At 37.9% G+C, this 2,281-nt stretch overlaps 1 protein-coding gene across 1 annotated transcript in view; it reads right to left on the bottom strand.

Annotated features, from left to right (window-relative positions):
* The window catches only part of LOC103607756 (zinc finger protein 154-like), a 10,135-nt gene extending 7,908 nt beyond the window's left edge, over nucleotides 1-2,227 (bottom strand). Inside the window, 2 exon segments of the mRNA XM_008592220.1 lie at nucleotides 309-498; nucleotides 2,095-2,227. Coding sequence (XP_008590442.1) covers nucleotides 309-498; nucleotides 2,095-2,227 — 323 coding nt within the window.
* Between the last annotated feature and the right edge of the window lie 54 nt (nucleotides 2,228-2,281).

Genomic DNA, 2,281 nt, shown 5'->3' with positions numbered 1-2,281 from the left:
CCAAAAGGATTCAGTATCTGTGGAGATATAAGCATAACCTCTGCCCCAACGGTTAACTACCGCTGGAAGCCAAAGGGATTTTAGTGTATCATAATAATATATAGGTTGTTGTAGTGGTTCACTAGATACATGTGCCCATTGTCTTTCAGCTGGTGTTGAATTTTCTGCATTTCTATTCAAAAAATTATGAGTAAATAGAGCTTGGGCTATTTGTCATCTTGGGGATTCCATATAGTCTCCCCCTTTTTGTTTTTGTAATGAAGATTTAAGTGTTCTATTATGCCGTTCAACAACGGCTTGACCTGTACCTATAAGGGATACCAGTAAAATGTTTGATATTATAGGCCTGGAAAAATAACTGACATTTCTTAGATAAATGTGAAGGTGCATTGTCCATTTTTAACCATATAGGAATTCCCATGACAGCAAAAGCCTCCAAGAGATGAGAAATAACTGCATCAGCACGCTCAGATGCCAACGGCGTTGTCCTCATAAAACCTGAAAAAGCATCCACAGACACATGAACATATTTCAATTTACCAAATTCAGGAACAATAGTAACATCCATTTGCCATAACTGTAAAGGAGCATTCCCATGGTCGTTGGCCCCGGCCGATAAAGGAACTGCTTCTAATTTTTGACATATGGGGCATTGTTGAACTATCGCACGGGCTTGAGTCCATGAAATATGATAATCATGATGCAAACAGCGAGCATTACAATGAAAACAGGAATGAGCCTCAGTGGCCTGTAAAACAGAACCTACAAGAGTTTCGATTAATGCATTACCTTTACTCAATGGTCCAGGCAAATTGGTATGAGCGTGAATGTGTGTAACAAAAAGAGGTGAGGAACAGGAGCAAATAACTTGCTGCAGTAAGTGAAATAAAGCATGTAATTCATTAGAATCAGAAGGAACAGTAACAGTTTCTATAGNAATTCAGCTTTCTGAACTGAAGTATAAGGACTTTGAAGGACTTTATGGTTTACTGTGTCCGAATATCCTGCCAGGCAAAAATTGTTAACATCTGTGAAATAAGTTTTTGCATTAGATATAGGAGAAAATGTAACACAATGAGGAAGGATCCAAGATGTTCTCTGCAGAAATTGAAGCATCTTATGAGAAGGATAATGAGATGTAAAACTAACAGCTAATTGCCACCATACATTCAAAGCATACAAGGATTGTATCTCTTTGTGAGACAAAGGCAGTACAATAATACAAGGACCTTGACCAGTTAACTGACAGAAACGGAGCCGTCCTGTAGTAATCAAAACAGAAATTTTATCTATATACGTTTCCAATGATTTACTACTTTTATGCGGAAGAAAAAGCCATTCAATAATATTATCTTGTTGTAGTAACACACCGGTGGGTGAGTGAGGTGTATGAAAAATCACAAGTTGTAAATTTGTATAGTCAGTAATTCTTTGCAATTGAGCTTGTTGGGTAATATTTTCCAATTGTTGTAACTCAGATTCGGCTTCTTGGGATAACACTCGAGGGCTATTTAAGGTTGGATCACCCTTTAGTGTTGAAAATAAATGATGCAAGGCGTATGTTGGGATACCCAATGAAGGGCGAAGCCAATTTATATCTCCCAATAACTTCTGAAAATCTTTTAAAGTCTGCAATGAATCCCTTCAAATTTGTACCTTTTGGGGAATAATGATTTGTTCAGTAATCTTTTGTCCTAAATAAGAAAAAGGAGGCTGTGATTGAATCTTATCCTCCACAATTAAAAGACGAAAATCCTGAAGTGTGGCACGAATAATCTGTAACAATTCTGGGCAAGAAAAATCTGGAGGCATAGCCATTAAAATATCATCCATATAATGAATAAATTTCAAATCTGGAAATTGAACCCATAAAATCTCCGAGCTTGCTCATTACTCTTTTGACAGCAACATGAAGCCAGGCCAAAAAATCAGTATAGGGTTCATTAGGAACTTGCATTATCTTAACAAAAGTTTGGGGGGATTGTCCTGAATCTTGAATCTGCTGCCAAGCTGTAAGGCAAATTGCCTTTAATTGGGCAAGGGCAGCAGGGTTCACTTGACATTGCTGTTGAAGATCAGACCAGGCACCAGTACCTGTAAGTTGTTCCACATCAGGCCCTCCATTACGCTGATAAGCTTTTAGGTGAGACACCCTTTCTGCTTCATCTCGCCACCATGATTTAAACTGTATGTACTGAAGAGATTCCAAAGTCGTACGAACAAGCATTTCCCAATCTTTTGGGATAAGTAAATTGTCCTCAGCAAAAGACATTAAAAGTCT

This window comes from Galeopterus variegatus, unplaced genomic scaffold (assembly GCF_000696425.1).
Source record: "Galeopterus variegatus unplaced genomic scaffold, G_variegatus-3.0.2 Scaffold7691, whole genome shotgun sequence".
Classification (NCBI taxonomy): domain Eukaryota; kingdom Metazoa; phylum Chordata; class Mammalia; order Dermoptera; family Cynocephalidae; genus Galeopterus; species Galeopterus variegatus.
This window is presented reverse-complemented; position numbering and strand designations above follow the sequence as displayed.